This window comes from Takifugu rubripes, chromosome 14 (genome assembly GCF_901000725.2).
Source record: "Takifugu rubripes chromosome 14, fTakRub1.2, whole genome shotgun sequence".
NCBI lineage: Eukaryota > Metazoa > Chordata > Actinopteri > Tetraodontiformes > Tetraodontidae > Takifugu > Takifugu rubripes.
In genome coordinates this window covers 2,445,316-2,462,002 of record NC_042298.1, presented here as the reverse complement: position 1 = coordinate 2,462,002, position 16,687 = coordinate 2,445,316, and the positions used below count along the sequence as shown (strand labels likewise).

Below are 16,687 nucleotides of genomic sequence, written 5' to 3'. Positions count from 1 at the left end.
TTCTTAAGTTGTTATTAAGAAGTTCCTTAAGAAAACCCTACGTCGGATTCATCAACGCGTTCGTAAGCCCCAGAATTGTTCGCAGCTGTGTTCTTAGATTGATGAATGCCATCTGTTCGTAAGTTGAAAGCGCGTGCCAGGTGAGTCTAATTAACATATGATTAGCATAAGTCACCGCCCACTAATGCCCATAAAAGGAACTGCAGCAGGACCCTGTAGACAGAGCAAAAAGCAGCAAAATGCCCAAAGCGAAATGCCCAAAGCTTGCCTCTCCACGCCTGACTTCTGACGCCGTGTTGAACAATCAAGAAAGGATGGCTAACACGCTTGATAAAATTGCCTCAACGTGTAAAAGCTGTGCTCGGATTGTGACAATAATGCATTTTATTCACAAACGGGCAATTAATCGCGCTCGAACGTGAACCGCGTGCCTGCAGTCTGGCCCCATCATTGCGTCAGGACGCACATCCTCACGGGGTTGTGGCTCTGTGTCCAAACACATCCAGCGCCCCTTTAACATGCCGATGGTGCGTTCAATGGTGGAGCGACTGCGCGCATGCATCTGATTGAATAAAACTCCTGTGGAGTCTGAGGGTTGGTCAGTGGTGTCAACAACCAGAGCATATCCTCGATCCCCTAATAAAATAAATCAAGATAAAATCAAATAAAAAGACAGTTTTGGCATGGTTTCCAATTTGGTTGATTAATGTTAAGTCATTGGCACATTTACGTAATTTTAAAATTCTCCGTAAATCACCAAAAATAGGAAATAAATAAATATGACAGAATTATCATTGTAATATTGAATTTTATTGAACTGCACAAGAGAAGAAAACACAACCATGCCAACATGTCGGCACTGAAATGTGCGCAAGAGTACTCCTGAGTGTTCGTAGGATTTGTTCTTACCTACGCATAAATCCAGGATAAGAAGAAATTGGTGAATGCCACAATCTTCGTAAACTGTTCGTAAGTGGGACTTAAGAACAAATTTGTTCGTAAGAACGCTTTTTTTTTTTACATTCTTATTTTTTTACATTCTCGTTGATTTCTTTAAGCGTGTTGGCTATAGTCATCAGGGTTGAGGCAATTTTATCAAGCGTGTTAGCCATCCTTTCTTGATTGTTCAACACGGCGTCAGAAATCAGGCGTGGAGAGGCAAGCTTTGGGCATTTGGCTGCTTTTTGCTCTGTCTACAGGGTCCTGCTGCAGTTCCTTTTATGGGCATTAGTGGGCGGTGCTAATCATATGTTAATTAGACTCACCTGGCACGCGCTTTCAATTTACGAACAGATGGCATTCATCAATCTAAGAACACAGCTGCGAACAATTCTGGGGCTTACGAACGCGTTGGTGAATCCGACGTAGGGTTTTCTTAAGGAACTTCTTAAGAACAACTTAAGAAAGAATCTAAGAAGATTCTTAAGAACATATTGGTGAATCTGGCCCATTGTGAGGGATTATTATTATTATTATTATTATTATTATTATTATTATTGAGTTGGTCGGGGCGGAAGTGACGTAACCAGAAAGAAGGCGGAGTCTGCCGCACATCTCGCATGTACTGATATTTGTCAACAACTCTCCATCGCTTGTGTAACTACCGCTTCCGATAACTCTATCGATTTCTTTTCGAGGAAATCAAACATCGTTTTTTAACCAGGAGGAAATCGGACACTTGTCCCTTTTTGACGACAGCCCGGGATTAGCATCATGGTCGGATTCCACGTTTGTCCGGTGTCTTTAATCCTTTTACTGGCTATCGCCGCCGGGCTCGGTGAGGTATACGGGCTCGGTGAGGACCTCGGCCGGCCTTTGTTTGAGCCTCCGGGATCTCCTATGAGGCTGCAGGAGTCGGATCCCGGCCTCCTAAAGGCCCTTAAATTCGCTGAGGAGCGCTACAACCGGGGCTCCAACGCAATGCATCTCCGCAAAGTCAGTCGGCTCGTCTCCGCCACCAGACAGGTTCGACTGTTATATAACACGTTTATGATTATTATTAAGCATTCAACATATTTGTGCCATAAGAGAAAGCCCTTGATGAACTTGTTTAGTTATTTGCAGAAATGATGTGCATTGTACACTTGCATACAACAGCCGCGGAGCTTTGTAAATGTGAATAACTTAGATAGGACCGGAAATGCGATCATGTAATTTCAAAATAATAATACAAGAAAACTACTCAACATTTACGGTGTGTTCAATAAGAAATCAACCTTATTGTTTCCATATCTCGGAAACAACACTCTTTTACGTAGTGTTTATTTTATTGAAATGTGTTTATTTACACCCGCCAAAAAGATAACACTTTGTGTTGTAAGTGTTATCTTTTATTGTTTAGCAGGAAATCACATGACATTCATAAAACGGACTTGTTTTCCAGCACATTCCGTTCTATTGTGTGATCAGCTGCGTCCATGCAGCAAAACCCAAATCTAGAATCTCCTGCCTGTTCCACAGTCACAATAATCGGTTTAAATTCCAAGCACGTGTTTATGTTCTGAATATTGTACACATTTATTTAAAAAAAATAAAGAAGCTGTATAAGTTGGGAATGTGTGGAAAAATGTATGTTTTTTGTTTTTTTCAGCTTGTAAAAGGACTCCGCTACACTATAACTGCAGAGCTGAGTAACACTCAGTGCAAGAAGTCCACCATGCTCCGGACATGTGACTTTTATCCAGAATCACAGAAACTAAAGGTGACTTTAATTCATGTGTGCTTGTGTAAAGGGGTGGATTTAGAGATACATATGTAGATTTTCTTTTAAATAACAGAATTGAAAAAGAAATCAAATTTCATCAACAGGACAGCATGAATGTCTGGAGATGTCGCAAGTCATCTGATCTTGTGACTCGAGTTTAACTTTAAATAACCCCAACCAGCCTCGCACTCATGTGCACGCACAGAACGTTGTTCTTTGTTCTGCCATTTCTATTTTCAGTCACAACATATTCTACTTTTCACTATATATTCTTCCTTCCAGAATTTATAATATACATCAGACCAGGTAATGCTTACGAAAGTGACACCACTGATCATCCTCTTTTGTTTGTCCCTGTCAGACGGAGGTGTGTTTGTTCGAAGTGTGGGACATTCCCTGGCAGGGCACTTCATCCCTGCTCAGTCAGAAGTGCCAACCTAAAGGTCAGTCAGTGTTCACACAATCATCCTCACACTCCATCATAACGATGCTAAACATGTACTGGATCTCTCCTCAGTGGAACTTCAACAGGAAGAAACCAACGAGGTGACCGAAGCGTCCACAAGGCAACCCCTGAAGGTACAAATATGATGTCATGTTGGATGAAGAGTTGAAGGACAATATTGACCTTTAGTCCTTTTGCAAACCCTATGCTATCAGTTTGAACTTGAGGCAGGAATATAATCTGTGTTTATTCTGTGTGTTTTATCTGGCAGGAGTCTGTGGAGCTGTTGGGCCTTTTCAAAGAATTCATGACGAAATACAATAAAGTCTACAGCAGCCAGGAGGGTGAGCGAACACACCAAATATCTGCATCTGCCATAACTCTTGCTTAGAACTGTTTGTCAGTTCTAGACTGGGTGGTTGAGCAAAAGACAGAAGACGAGTTTGATCAGTACATTTTAAAAAGTAGTAGTATGCTTTCTGTAATAACAGATTTCCTTTGATTCCTTTGATTTAACTGTCATCCTGCAGAGGCGGACCGTCGTTTACAGATCTTCAAAGAGAACCTGAAGACAGCGGAGAAGATCCAGTCACTCGACGAAGGCTCGGCTGAGTATGGGGTCACCAAGTTTAGTGACCTAACTGGTGTGTGCGCGTGCATCAAGTTTATATGGGGTTCTTTTCACATACGTCCCATTAAAGCAGGCCTGACATCACTGCTTCAGTTTATTTCATTTTCATTTTGCAGAGGAGGAGTTTCGTCTTACATACCTGAACCCACTTCTCAGTCAGTGGACTCTTCGTCGGCCAATGAAACCAGCCTCTCCGGCCAGAAGCCCCGCCCCTGCCAGCTGGGACTGGCGGGATCACGGAGCTGTCAGCCCTGTTAAGAACCAGGTACGCACCTTTAGTTTAAAATTGCTGTAAAGTGTTATCCCCAACATGTTTCCTCAGATTTGTGTGTGTATGTCCTACAGGGTCTGTGTGGATCCTGCTGGGCATTTTCCGTGACAGGAAACATCGAAGGCCAGTGGTTCCTGAAACACGGGAAATTGTTGTCCTTGTCTGAACAAGGTACGGGTTGTCATACTGAACACAAACACACCCTCCCACACACGGACATCCAAATGGCAATTTGATTTGGCTGGTTTGAATTATTATTTTCTTTGACAGAGCTGGTTGACTGTGATGGGCTGGACCATGCCTGCAGAGGTGGACTACCATCAAACGCTTATGAAGCCATTGAGGGCCTCGGTAGGAAAAACACGAGCTGAAGAGCTGGTCTTTACAATTATTGCAGAACGTAAAACATCCAGTGTGTTTGACCTGTTGTGCAGGTGGTCTGGAAGCAGAGAACGACTATACCTACAGTGGGCACAAGCAAAAGTGTAGTTTCGCTACTGAGAAGGTGGCGGCCTACATCAACAGCTCAGTGGAGCTGCCCTCGGACGAGAACGGTGAGCGAACTGATGGAAAACAGACTAAAGGTCAAAAGCAAGACAAATAGTTGTCATTTGGGATCTTTCAGAAATGGCTGCCTGGTTGGCTGAGAATGGACCCGTCTCTGTTGCCCTGAATGCCTTTGCGATGCAGGTGAGCAGCATCACTGCAGTGCAGTCGACCTCCACAGACACCGCTAAACATCTTTCACGTCTTTCATTTCCTTTAGTTCTACAAGAAAGGCGTTTCTCACCCCTGGATGATCTTATGCAACCCCTGGATGATTGACCACGCTGTGCTGCTTGTGGGATACGGAGAACGTTAGTATCTTGTATTCAAGTGGGGTTATGGTTTTCAGTTTGCTCTTATGTACCACCTAAACATATATGTGTTTTCAGGAAATGGCATTCCATTTTGGGCCATCAAAAACAGCTGGGGAGAGGATTATGGAGAGGAGGTAACCATCAGTTGCTCTGTTACAGTGCCCCCTGCTGTTCAAAACTAGACACTCCTATGTAATATGAGTTTTGGCAGTTTAATCAATCATCAAAACAATTTCTTCTTTCTTTACTCTTCTAGGGTTACTACTATCTGTACAAGGGCTCCAATGCGTGTGGGATCAACAAGATGGGCTCATCAGCTGTGATCAATTAATTAATGAATACAACACAGACACAAATATCTTCATACATCTGTACACATTTCTCAACCAACAGACTTCACCTCTCCAAGCTGTACACATACCTTTGACCCATAAATGCATTTTCTTCAGAATTAAACATGCAAATGTTACATTTCCGTTAAAAAGTAGTAGTGTTGCAGTTCCACTTGGTATCAACTTGTTAAATATGCACCAAGTATTACAAACCTCGTCTTGTTAAGAATTGTTTAGTAATTTATTGCACATGCCAGGTCTCTGATGTTTGTGCTGTTGCTATTACAGGTCATAATGCTTTCTGTGTTGTAGGCAGTATTAGGTGTAAACATTGACTCCACTCAGTAGCACAATATATCAATAATAAAGTACATTAAATGAAGATACATTTGGACTGTTTATTTCAAGTGTGTTTTCAGCAGTGACTAGATCATATCCTTCCTTTTACACTTGACATTATGATATTCACTGTCTCCATTATAATATTAACTCTCTTCATTAAGAGATTAAAGAGATTTAAAAGTAAAGGTCTTGGTCTTACAATGTGCCTGATAAACATAAATCCTAATAGAATTTCATAGAAGTTCATTTATGTATTTTTTGTATACATCATGGAAACATACAAAGTAAACACAATGTCTTTATAAATTCTCACTATAAATACATCAATTTAATCAATCTGCGTAGAGATACAGAAATGGTAAAGATAAAAGATCGGAATCCATTTCCCACAATGCAAAGCGATAGCTGCGAAAAAATATGTGCAGGAAATAGTTTGCTGAAGCTTTAAAAGTTGTGATTCGATAAATCAGACGGTAGAGAGCAACGACTGCAGATGAGGAGAATTGAAGTATCACTTTCTGCTTCGTTATAAGTAATATCAATCTCAGCAATCTAGTCACAGGACAATTTTAATGTCTCAAATACTAACGTACTAGATTTATTTTGAAAAGGTCACCCAGCCAAACACCGGAAGTAATACCATAGTGCGCAAACATACCCATGTAGCTCCACACGCTGAGAAATATCTAAACGTGTTTGCTTCCCAAAGTGTTTACTTTGCCTTTGCTGTCACAAAATTTTACAATCAACAAAAAATACAATCAACGCCCTTGATACACGTCGTTTCTTTCTTCAGGTTAGTAAAGAATGTATTGTTAATGTTAAAGGCCTTTTGGTATCGCTAACGTTAGCTTCTTTAGCTAGTGTATCCGTAACAGTTCAGTCCCATAGTTCTCTTTATCGTTTATATCTTCCCGTTTTCTTAAATTAAAATGTCACGAATTACATTTCCTGGTAGTTGTAGTGAAGCATTTACGCTGTTAAAGTCACCTGGGTCCTACTTGGTAAAACCATTGGATTTATTGGTTTCTCTTTAACCACTTTATGATGTCAGACCGTATTTGTTTGATTTCTTTATCTAAACGCGGGCTTGTAATCACACATTATACACACAATGACATGTATTTTTGTCTTCTCAGCTGTTGGACTTTGCTGAATCTCATGGTTTGCAATGTCACAGGCCACCAAACGCAAACACGTTGTCAAAGAAGTTCTTGGGGACTTTGTGGCTCCAACAGAGGACCAGCAGATTGTTAAGGTGTGTTTAATAAAGATGTGATAATAAATGACAAGGTAGCTCCTTCTGGCGATAATACCCTACATCACCTTCCATTAATGGCCCAACTGTGTCTGTGCGCTCATAGATTGTTGGCAGCCGTGGCAACAACCTCCATGAAGTTTTGACGTCCCAAGGTGACGCTTTTCTGGTTAGCATGCCCACCAAGTTCCGGAAGAACATCTGGATAAAGAGAGGTAACATGATTATTATTCTGCGTACAGTATAAATCCTGCCTTTGCCCAGATGGTGAAGCTGTGTCAGAACTGTCGTGTCAGCGTGACCACTGAGTCGGGAAATGAAGCTCGATGTAAATGTGTCGACTATGTTCTAATGCTATTTTTACAGCGTAACTTTGGTTAAAAAGAACAACAACCAATATTTCCTAAACAACCGTTCATTTATTTTCATTATAAAATGTCCATTTGTTAAGGGGACTTTGTGATCGTGGACCCTATCGAGGAAGGAGAAAAGGTGAAGGCAGAGATCAGCTCGATCCTCTACAAAGATCATGTTCAGCACTTGAAAAAGCAACAGCAGTGGTGAGTGCAAAGATACACAGACTTGTCAAATAATAACTTATTTGACTTACAAAAGAATGCAACTGCGATGTACCCAGAACCTTTACTGTATAAAAATACACAAGAATAAACCCCTGAAAATAAAAATCTGATGTGAACAGACATGCATAAGAAGTGGTGTTACTTCTTATGCATGTCTGTTCACATCAGATTTTTATTTTATTCTTTTTTTATTCTTTTTGCACAAGCCAATGAATTATGTTATGTTGTTACACCCTACAGGCCAGAGGGGTTTATGGAGGAGCAGCCAGTGCAGGACAAGACGAACAACCAGCAGCAGCAGCAGGAAGACAGGCCTGAGAAGAAGGAGGAAAAGGATTCTGGCAACTCTGAAGATGATGAGAGTGAATCTGAAGATGACGAGAGTGACCTTTTTGTGAACACCAACCGCTGTAATTATCAGTACGAGAGTGAGGAGGACGACGATGACAGCGAGGAAGAGGAAGATAAATGAGAGAAAGAGGCTGCTGGTGGTAGAGGGAATGGGAAGGACCGTCAAGAGTGGGAGGTGTGCAGATCACTGGACAGACGTTCTGGTGCAACAGCTCCCTCTTTGGAGATGTTGAAGGACTGCTCTCTTCGACTGAAGAGTTAAGGGATTCCTCTCATCTTAATCACATGCTGTGCGTCAGTAACTCTACTCCAATAATGTTTATATCCTGCCTTCCAGTCTACACTCGATCACAGACGATCCAGAACAGGCAGCAGTCAGGACATTCAGCTTCCTCCTCAGGACAGAAACCTTGAAACCCATTTGAACAGTGAGTGAAGGGAAAGGCTTCAGTCAAGACGAAGCAGCGGTCCCAGCTCTGAGGGGCGGCGGAGGCGCTCGTATGTTCATTTTCTTTTCAAGCCGATTGACTTCACGTTCAAGTGCTGTCGCGTCCGTCGCCTGTGATCACTTGACATTCCTCAACCTGACGCAGAAAGTGACGCATATTTTCTTGTGTCAGCAAATCAATGTTTTCTTCTGATTAAAAATAAAAAAACCTGTGAGAAAGATCACGATTTGAGTGTGTTTGGTTTGGACTCACAAAAAGGATCAGTTTCTGTATTAACACTAAGTTTAAACTTGTTGCTTGCTGTGCTCAGCTGCAGCCTGGATGCTCCTGGAAATGCTTCTTTAGTCTTTAGACGTCTTGTGCTTGCTGATAATAACACTCGCAGTGCTCTCGTGTCTTCACCAGTGTGGATGTGGGCCAATAAAACATTCAGTTTTAACCAATAGTGGTTAAAGCCAAACCTTCAGCTTTTTATATAAAAGATCATTAAGTATTTCATGCATTTCATGAAAGATGACAGGACGGTTTCAAAATGATAGGAATAAAGTTTTATTTTCATATGAAGGTGTGGTTTGGGAGTTTTCTTCTTTTACAAGTAGCATGTTTCTGTTAAAACTTGCAAAAAATCTTCTAGCATATTCCAAGAGTAATGGACATGAAGAGAAGGGAATTTATTGCTGAATGTTCAAATGAAGACACATTTTTATTTTTGTTTTTATTATTTTCTCCTTTTTTTTTTTTCACCGAGTGGAATAACGATTTGCTTGCTGCTTTTTCCATGCACCCAACTACCAGTACCACTAGGACATGCAGAGGAGAGGAGGAGTGGGGGGGAGGAGGAGGAGGAAAACCAGGGTGGGAGGGTATAAAAAAAGACAGCTTGACAAACATAAACATGGTGTGTGTGTGTGTATGTGTGTGTATGTGTGCTTTATTACTGTATATGTGAGGCATGTGCAGTATGTGAAATGTGTTATATGTAAAGGGAGGTGGGGGGGGGGGGGGGGTGAGGAAGAGGGTGGGGGGTTGTTAACAATTCAACTAGCTCTAAAAGCACACTACCCTCACTTGCAGTATTTCCACATTGCAAATCCCAGATTGATTACAGTGAATAGTAAGACAAAACTAGCCAGACCTTTGGGCCGTCAACCCAAACGTGTTTTTTAAACATTTTTTCAAAATATTTCTAGCATGATTCTGGGGAGGGAGGGGGTGGGGGTGTTGTCATTTTTAATATACTCTCTATATCTGTGAACCATGCATCTCCTGCGTGGGGGGTGGGGGGGGGTTGAACAGAAAAGATCTACGGAATTAGAATGGACGCGCACCGTTTCTGACGGAGCCTTCTCGTTGGTTTGAGAGGGCCTCTAAACCTGACGTAGATCAGAAGTGTGGTGAGGGGGGGGTCGGGGCGTGGGTGGGGTGGGGTGGGGGTATCACTTGATCTGCTACTTGTTTTCCTTATGTCATGGAGGGTGAGAAAGACATGGAGGCGAGGAGCCACGTGGCGTGGAGGGGGCAGACGGTGACAGACACGTAACGAGTCGTCCCAGTCAATAGGACCAAACAGAAGATCGATCGGTTGAGGCGTAGGAATGCCAATCGCTGCGGCTGTAGCCAGTTAGCTTCCACAGTGTCGCTGTCAGCTAAAGGAAGAGCGGATTCAGACTCTGAAAACGGCTCTGTGGCAGCGTTAAACCTGCACGTCACCTCGCCGTCACCACGGCTGTGATAGGTCACGACCCACAAGGTGGAGAGGGCCCAGAAGTTTCAAGTTTATATTTTTACCTATTTATTGATTTCACATTAATACCATTTAAAATAGAGGCAACAGGGCAGGGCAATACCTTTTTTTTATCTTTTTTTTTTATACCTTTTCACCCGCGTTTCCTAGCTACGCCCCCGCTACATAGTGAACAGACACGGGCTCCATAAACCATTATCAGCTGACCCACGTTCACAGTGACACAAGCTCAATGACACGCAAAAACACACACACACATAAAGTTAAAGAAAAACCAAAAAAGTAGAGTAGATGGCTCTCCCGTCTGATTCCAACAGTTTACCCACACTCCGGTTCATCGTGGCCTCGAGTGACTGCGACACCTGACGGACAGACGGAGGAGGACAGTCGGGTTGTAGATCTAGCCTGAACTGTAACTGAGATGACGTGCACTCTGCTGGGAGTCTGTTGTGGCGTGATGGGGAAGTCCTGAGACACAGTGCGGCTCTAAGCTGCTGGCATAGGAAAATGGGCGGGCTCGGCAGTCCATGGAAGGCCAGAGTCAGGCTGGATTACAACTGGATCGGTCGGGTTCAGTTTGGATTGGCGGCTCCCTGGACAATGATCGGAGCCTGTGGCGGTGCCGGGGGCCGTTGGGAGGAGCACATCAGTCAGAGAGCGAGACCACGACCTCGGTAGGTGAGCGGAGGCGCAAAAAACAAAGGAGGCGCCATGAGGTGCGCACACGCACACACGCACACACGCGCAGCGCCTGTCATGTCACGGCAGCACCCATAACTCGTGCACAGTGTAACCTTCCCTAACGCTCCTGCTTTCACAGTAACAACAAAGAACTGAGAGGCAGCAGAGGAGGACAGAGATGGGTGACGTCATAAAAAATGGCCGGAGAGAAACTACCCTACGCGTCTGGTTGCATCAGCAGCTAATGTCCCTGTGAAACGAGCATTTCGTGTGGATCATGTAAACAGACACCTTTAACACAGAAGGAATCAATATTGCATGATGACATAATCAGATCACAGTTCAAAAAGATCCCAAATCAGAGAGAGAGAGAGAGAGAGGAAGAGAGAGAACAAAGCAAAAGGAAGGAAGAGGGTTGGTCTCTATAAAAATGAGGAGTCTTTATAAGAAAGGCTACAAAAACTCAATGGGACCTCCAACGTCAGCATACAGCAAAAGGCACCACATTATTATTCTATTTATCTAACTTGTGAAAAAATTGGCACGTAATTCTCTTTTTTTTTCTCTCTTAATGCTGTAAATCAAAAAACTTTACATATAAATATTTCCCCCCATTATAAAAAAGTCTTTGCTGTTAGCTAGTAGACAATTTTTGCTGAAATGAAAATAAATATTTCATTTGTTTAGAATATCTGTCTGTTATACAAAATAAAAATATTTCTCCTAGGTGCGGGTCACTAGTCCACTGGTTGTGTTGTCGGAGGGGGTGTGTGTCGGGTGGCGGGGCTGGGCTGTGGTGGGGTCATTGGGGTGGGGGGCTGGGGGGGTCTAGTCTTAAAGGGGCGTGTTGTCAGCCCTGGATCGCTGTGACTGGGAGCCACGGCTCTGTCCGTTGCTGCGCGTCCCCTGTCGACTCAGCCCACGGTAAGTCCGTGTGTCTGCGCCGGATGTGGAGCGGAAACCCGGGACAGATAAGGGCGGGTCCATGTTCATGTTCTGCATACTAAGGAATGGTGTACTCTCCCCGTGATCATCATCTTCCTCCTCTTCCTCCTCTTCTTCGGACTGGCTGAAACTCTGTGAGCTGTAGTCCCGCGGGCCCCCAGAACGCTGGGAGATATGTCCGTTGAGGCGGTTGCGTCTAGGGCGCCGTCGGCTGCGTATGGGTTCCTGCGAAGAGGCGTACTCCTGTGTGGTCTCGTAGGCCTCGTCGTCAGGGAGACGGTAGGGGCTGGATGGTAGACTTCCTGCACTCTCGGTCAGGTAGGGTCGTCGCTGACGCCGCGGCTGTCTGTACAAACTTCCATCCTGGAACATGAAGCAGTTACAGATGTTAAAGGAACCAGTTCCTTCTGGAGTAGAACAGCGCTCGACTCCTTTGTGGGACCGAATAATACGAAACGGGTGAGTTCACCTCCGGATGGTTCTAAGTAACTTCTGAACTATCACACATGCAAAGTCATGCTTTTCTACGCACATCTGGGCACCGTAGCAGAGGTTGATCATCATCTCTGTGGTAAGCAGCAGCAGCGGGGGGCAGGGAGAGGGCGTGGCTTGTGTTTGGCGAGGTGATCTGGAAGGTGGGTACCTGGGGTGGCAACGGGGGGTAGTGAAACTCCACTGGAGACAGGCGAGCTGGTGTGGTCAGTGCCGAGACGTACCTTAGATTTAAACAAAAAAAAGCATTATACATTGGACACGTACAAAAATACCCCCCCCCCAAATATTGGATGACTACTATGGCAACCAGAGGTCACCGGCTGCCTGACTGATGAACCCATTCCCCCCTGAGTTTGTTATATAACTGTGCCACTGACTTCAGGTCAGGGAAATTGCCTCTTCTCTACATGCAGCATGCATGAGTCTGTACTATTTATACATTGAAATGATGGTTTATTCAACCAAAATGTGTATTTGCTATTTCATCATTAAGAGTGTCAAAGTTCAATATCACATACAAACGTTCCCACACAGTTTACGTGGAACTGTCAAACTCTCCGCAGGTCTGGCATATTTGGCAGTTTTAATATTTCATTAAACGGTCTAAACTGCTGTGTGAAGCTGGTGCCGTGTCGTTCTGCTGAAATCACTAAAGGATCAGAAGCTTCTTCAACCTTTTCCCCTTTTTTGTGGCGTGATTGGAAACTATTTGACGTCATCTTAAGTTGCCTAATATAAACTAGAGAATCCAATAAAATGGGTGCAAAGTTTGTTTCCAGACTTTCAGTGTCAAGTTGCCCGAACTCTATAACATCCATGACCTTAATAGCTGTAAATCGCAAGCTCTTGACCTCTGATTGACTCTTGCTCATGAGCAGTCTAGGGCACTCAAACGCTGGCATGACTTCCTTGTTTGGAGGTCAGGCTCTGGGTTTCTGTAACGCACCTTGAGAGAATTGTGATCGGAACAGGCGCGTTATAAATAAAGTTGAATTGAATTTAAATGTGCCAACTCGTACCCACTTACAGTAATAAGAAATGTATCTTGTCTTGAGTTCTTGGACAGTTCCACAGTAAATCACAAGGCTATCGCAACACAGGCACGGGAAAGGCACAGAATGACCCTTTGACACCCACTTAGTCCCACCCAAAAATTTGAAAAGCACTACTGATGTGCCATCTATAGGGCAAGGAGTCTAAATAAGCGTCAGCAAAGTTAATATTTCACATGCCCGGCTGTTGGCTGCTGATATCACAGCTTTGTAAAGTCACACTAAAATATACAGGGTGTTATTACCTGAACGGCCACTTGAGGCCACCAAAGAGTAAAGACACAGCGGGGCTCACCCTCTCATACCTGTCACTGTGAGGTGAATCTCGTAGGGAGTCATAGGATTCCCCGTACTGCATCCCTGTGCCAGACATGTCCGCGCAGCCCCAGTAGGCGGCTCTTCTTGCCATGCACGCGGGGCTGCTGCACTTACTGGTTCCCACAGAGCTGGACAGCCCACCTGACTGGCAGTCTGAGTTCATACTGTCTGTTCGCTCCATGCTCCACGTCTGCTCCTCGTGTCTACAGGCGTGGGTGGAACAAACACTGGTTCAAATCAAAGCCCTGTTAGTCCCGCATCTATTCACAGGCAAAACTAACAAATCCGAGCAGGGCATATTCTCTGCATAGGCTCTGAGGACAGAAGAGTGGCTATAAATCATGCTACCAATATTAGAGTTTTTAATAAAAAATGTGAGTTAAATGATTAAAGGCTGCTTCCTCTCTTCCTCCCAGCTACTGCAACCCATCGCAGGCTACGAACTGCAAAACAAACCGTTTCTTTAATTGTTCTGAGCATTCTTTTGGTTGTTTCTGTAGAATCACAGTACAAAACGTGCTTGAATTTGTGCGTACTGAGCCGTCCACACAGTGTTTTGTGTGTGTTTCTGTGTGGTTAGTGTACCTGGAAGCATGCGAGGCAGTGGTCGAGTGGTGTGAACGCGTGGACATTCGGCTGCCTGCGTAGTTGCCCGCACCCTCGGCTCCGTGGCTGATCACACACTCTGTTGTTGGGATGCTCTTTGAGATGTACTGCATCACACACACACACATATATTCAAATTGACACACACTCATTTTCAGAAGGAAATACGCTATACCTATTAAATAATATTGATGACTGATCTGTGGTGATGGTAGCTGTTACGCATTTTGTCACCCAGTGGGTTCATTTTTGAGACTGGTGCTGACTCATGCCCATTACAGCTCCAACACAACCCCATGTTTCCTCTCTTTTATCTACTGTGTGTCACTGTGTTTCAGCAGATCTACTTAGTCTGGCTTTAGGCAAAGCTGCTCTGAAGACTGAATGGAACCCTTTGGTGGAGTTTGGCCTTGGTGCCAAAGCTATATATAATATCCGAGTAACCCTACATAAGGAGGCATGAACCTGCTAAAGCTCCATGGCTCGGAAAAGCTGACGGGAAGATGATGTGTCTTTGTCCCCTCTGCCTGCTGTTGCATTAATGATAAGTCTTCTGAAGGTTCTGACACCTTGAATCCTTTTAATAGGGCAGTTCTATTTAATCAGCAGGCAGAGATGCATCTGGAATAATTCTTCAGAGCCTGCACACTGTCCCTTTTTATTGAATGTGTGGCGACAGACAGACGGACGGACACTCAACCATTGGGATCTCCTCAGGCCCAGGTCCGGGATGGTTGGGTCCATTGGCCAACATGCGGTTAGGTTGTTCCATACACTGATTTTGGTTCTGGTGCAGGTGACTGTGCATCTTCTTCCTCTGTTTTCTGGAGGATTGATGACAAAGAAAAGCAATAAGTGCCACAGCCCTAAAAACTAAGCTAGGCACAGTAAATGTACCAGAGGCTCCTTTACTTTCCACTATAAGAAAATCTACATGTTTCCCCTTTAACCTAATTATTTTGGCCACAAAGTAGGACAGCTTCCAGAAGTGCCAGTGGAGCAGCACGCAGACGACTGACACCTAACACAAACTCCAGAAGAAAGCAGTCTCTTTTAATCAGAGACAGGAAGTGATCAGAGAGCGTCTTCCAGAGGAGGCCGACGCAGAACTACAAATCCAGGGGAAGTGTGAACATGCATAATGAACAGAGCCTCCCGATGTGTGCCGCATGCGTGTTCCGACCAGAAACTCCTGGTCTGATCCTCCGTATGAGTTCGCGTAGCTCTGGAGCTTTTGGTGTCATAGATTTCCCTTTTAACGATTTTTACACTTTCATTTCACAGGGGTCACGTGACCTCCCACTGATTTTAGGCTTGTGAAGACGCGCCTGATTCATTCATTTCCCCCCGGCCCATAACGGGAGTTCATTTGGAAGCTTTGAGACACGTACTTGGTTTTGCAGTAGGCCACCACGCAGACGATGCCGACCACCAGCAGTGCCACGCAGATGCCGGTGATAGTCAGCACCCTCCTCTGGTAGAGCTCCTCAGCCTCTGTGGATTAAAACGAGCACGTACAACACACACGTTCGCCCGCACACAGACACACACACGGATGGATAGCAGACACAGAACGGGAACACACACACATGCACACACGCACAGTGTGAGTGCTACTCCATTGATGGTAACCATGGAAACAGATTTGTCGCTATCGTATGCTTTCATCCTGGCCGCTGCACTGCTGCTTTAGCGTGTCACGTGGACGACAGTCACATAAAAGATACAGCAGAAGCAAACTCAGATATTCTAAAGAAGATGGGAGCCGTAAACCGTCCTGACATAAACATACTGCTGCTCCTACACAGTAGTCACGATGACCATGGGAGTGTAATGCTGTGACAGGAGAAGGGGTCCGAACACATGCCTTTATGGAGGTGCCTTCGTTAAATAAAAAAGGAAAGAACAGTTTTGTTCAAAGTGTTCACAGAGCATCGTCCTGAGTGTTAAAGCTCACCAGAGCTGCAATAACAGACTGGAAAAGGACCCAAGGTTTAAAGCTGCGCTCTGGAAAATCCCGTTTTGACTGGCCGGAATTATAAAGGAAACGTCTCCCACGTGGGAGGTCAGGTCCAGCTCCTGTTGCTCCTCTCTGGGCAGAGGTCAAAGGTTACGGATGACAAAGTTGGCTTCGTCACTGACCACTATCAGAGGGACATGTGCTGGATTTAAAGGGGATGCTTGAAGGGCATTCTTTTGGCCAACTTTCTACCTGTCCTTTTTGGGCAAATTATAGCTCTTTTGTTTTGAAAAATCGGACTTTCATTCATAACAGTCTGTCTTTAAAATGTCCAATGTGCACACACAAGCTTTATTGGTGCACCAGAAGCTTCTATTAGGTCAGGACTGCTTTTGTCAGTTTCAGAGAGCCTCGACCCACTTGGTGAAGCACCAAGGTCGAGCTGTGTTCTGTTTGCTATTTTCTATGCTTTGGTGGTGGTTTGCGTGGTTATAAGCCGGTGTCCCAGCATCTGCCCAAACGTCCTGACATCCTTCACTAACCTGCTGCAGCTTTTACCCACAGTATTTTAGAAATGAAAGATTTTCCCTCCAAAGCAGGCTGAGAGCAAAGACATTTGGATCACCAAAAAGAGTTCAGGGAACCGGGATTGGAAACATCGC

General features: G+C 44.4%; 3 protein-coding genes across 8 annotated transcripts in view; 2 read left to right on the top strand and 1 right to left on the bottom strand.

Moving 5' to 3' along the window:
- Positions 1-1,540: 1,540 nt before the first annotated feature.
- Positions 1,541-5,629, top strand: ctsf (cathepsin F). The gene is made up of 14 exons (XM_003970132.3): positions 1,541-1,965; positions 2,591-2,701; positions 3,066-3,147; positions 3,222-3,283; positions 3,421-3,493; positions 3,680-3,793; positions 3,897-4,045; positions 4,126-4,222; positions 4,322-4,402; positions 4,486-4,605; positions 4,677-4,741; positions 4,818-4,908; positions 4,987-5,045; positions 5,168-5,629. The coding sequence occupies exons 1-14, from the start codon at positions 1,714-1,716 to the stop codon at positions 5,240-5,242; spliced, it is 1,431 nt and encodes a 476-aa protein (XP_003970181.1). The 5' UTR covers positions 1,541-1,713; the 3' UTR covers positions 5,243-5,629.
- A 562-nt stretch (positions 5,630-6,191) lies between these two features.
- Positions 6,192-8,450, top strand: eif1ad (eukaryotic translation initiation factor 1A domain containing). 2 transcript variants are annotated; one of them, XR_003890746.1, is made up of 6 exons: positions 6,192-6,381; positions 6,725-6,843; positions 6,950-7,058; positions 7,295-7,403; positions 7,665-8,032; positions 8,113-8,450. XR_003890746.1 is itself a non-coding variant. In XM_003970112.3 (5 exons), the coding sequence occupies exons 2-5, from the start codon at positions 6,757-6,759 to the stop codon at positions 7,894-7,896; spliced, it is 537 nt and encodes a 178-aa protein (XP_003970161.2). In that variant the 5' UTR covers positions 6,192-6,381; positions 6,725-6,756; the 3' UTR covers positions 7,897-8,450. The 2 variants fall into 2 exon arrangements, 1 of the variants encoding a protein (XP_003970161.2); XM_003970112.3 differs by having other exon boundaries at positions 7,665-8,450.
- Positions 8,451-9,231: 781 nt separating this feature from the next.
- nrg2b (neuregulin 2b) overlaps positions 9,232-16,687 on the bottom strand; it is a 29,652-nt gene continuing 22,196 nt past the window's right edge. For 4 of the 5 annotated variants that reach the window (XM_029847164.1, XM_029847166.1, XM_029847165.1 and 1 more), the window contains 6 exons: positions 15,457-15,559; positions 14,766-14,889; positions 14,045-14,172; positions 13,447-13,662; positions 12,127-12,310; positions 9,234-11,957 (listed from right to left, as the gene is read on the bottom strand). In XM_029847164.1, coding sequence (XP_029703024.1) covers positions 11,484-11,957; positions 12,127-12,310; positions 13,447-13,662; positions 14,045-14,172; positions 14,766-14,889; positions 15,457-15,559 — 1,229 coding nt within the window. In that variant the 3' untranslated portion in view covers positions 9,234-11,483. Of the gene's footprint in view, positions 11,958-12,126; positions 12,311-13,446; positions 13,663-14,044; positions 14,173-14,765; positions 14,890-15,456; positions 15,560-16,687 lie in introns of all 5 variants that reach the window. The other variant, XM_029847169.1, reaches the window with a different exon arrangement.

Excerpts from the sequence above, each read along its gene's own strand:
- ctsf (XM_003970132.3), top strand. The coding sequence starts at position 1,714 with ATGGTCGGATTCCACGTTTGTCCGGTGTCTTTAATCCTTTTACTGGCT. Across the intron at positions 4,606-4,676 it reads GCTGCCCTCGGACGAGAACG|AAATGGCTGCCTGGTTGGCT; the intron begins GTGAGCGAACTG and ends GGGATCTTTCAG. Across the intron at positions 4,909-4,986 it reads GCTTGTGGGATACGGAGAAC|GAAATGGCATTCCATTTTGG; the intron begins GTTAGTATCTTG and ends ATGTGTTTTCAG.
- eif1ad (XM_003970112.3), top strand. The coding sequence starts at position 6,757 with ATGTCACAGGCCACCAAACGCAAACACGTTGTCAAAGAAGTTCTTGGG. Across the intron at positions 6,844-6,949 it reads AGGACCAGCAGATTGTTAAG|ATTGTTGGCAGCCGTGGCAA; the intron begins GTGTGTTTAATA and ends GTGCGCTCATAG. Across the intron at positions 7,059-7,294 it reads GAACATCTGGATAAAGAGAG|GGGACTTTGTGATCGTGGAC; the intron begins GTAACATGATTA and ends CCATTTGTTAAG.